The 894-nt window shown below is 51.6% G+C and overlaps 1 protein-coding gene across 1 annotated transcript in view; it reads left to right on the top strand.

The window, feature by feature from the left end:
• Positions 1-894, top strand: part of LOC119586948 (uncharacterized oxidoreductase YjmC-like) — a 12,026-nt gene that overhangs the window by 10,410 nt on the left and 722 nt on the right. The window contains exons 7-8 of the mRNA XM_037935681.1: positions 140-332; positions 720-874. Of these exons, the coding sequence (XP_037791609.1) occupies positions 140-332; positions 720-874 (348 nt within the window). The remainder of the gene's footprint in view (positions 1-139; positions 333-719; positions 875-894) is intronic.

The raw sequence follows: 894 nt of genomic DNA, 5'->3' as shown, positions 1-894 counted from the left end.
GGTGGTAGGAGGGGAGGGGGGCAGGGACGCAAACAAGCAAAAACATACAGACAAATAGATTGACATACATAGTAGACATACAGATCGTTAAACAAGAATTCCGATCAGCATCCCTGCCCACACGCCCCCCCCCTCTCAGGTGGAGGTGGCGTGCGTGAAGGGCGAGGGCGTGCCCGAGGGCTGGGCCCTGGACCGGGACGGCGCCCCGACCACCGACGCCGAGCGCGCGCTGGACGGCTTCCTGCTGCCCCTCGGAGGCGTCGAGACCCACTCGGGCTACAAGGGCTTCGGCCTCGGCATGATGGTCGAGATCTTCTGCGGAATTCTGACCGGTGGGCTGACGAGTTCCAAGTTTTGGTTTAATTTTTCTTCTTTCTCGGCTGACGTGCTCTGAATATTGGTTTAGTGGTTGGCACTTTTATTTTTGTTTCTCGTCTGGTGTCTTAAATCTTATGGTTTTCTTAATTTGTTTCTTTCACATTACCACTTTGAGGTGTTTACTGTAGTGTTTGAGACGTTCACTGGAATTTGTTGAGTTGGGGGCGGTGGCTCTCAAAAATAGATAAAACTACAACTAATACTAACGTCAACATAATAATATTATCTATGTCATATTTCGCACAGCCCACATGCCATATCCAAACATTCCTGCTAAAGCTTCGCACAATTTTAACTTCCTCCCTCCACTTTCTTCCCCTTCCTCTCCTCCCTTCAACCAGGAGCTCCATACGGGCCCAACATCCGGGACTGGACCAGGACAGACCGACCAGCTGATCTGAGTCAATGCTTCGTTGCAATTGACCCGACCTTCTTTGCACCGGGTTTCGAAGGCCGCATGACAGACCTCATGAACCACTGTCGCAACATGGAACCGGTGGGTCATGGGGATAGCGA

This window comes from Penaeus monodon, chromosome 22 (genome assembly GCF_015228065.2).
Source record: "Penaeus monodon isolate SGIC_2016 chromosome 22, NSTDA_Pmon_1, whole genome shotgun sequence".
In the NCBI taxonomy this organism is placed as follows: Eukaryota; Metazoa; Arthropoda; class Malacostraca; order Decapoda; family Penaeidae; genus Penaeus; species Penaeus monodon.
This window is presented reverse-complemented; position numbering and strand designations above follow the sequence as displayed.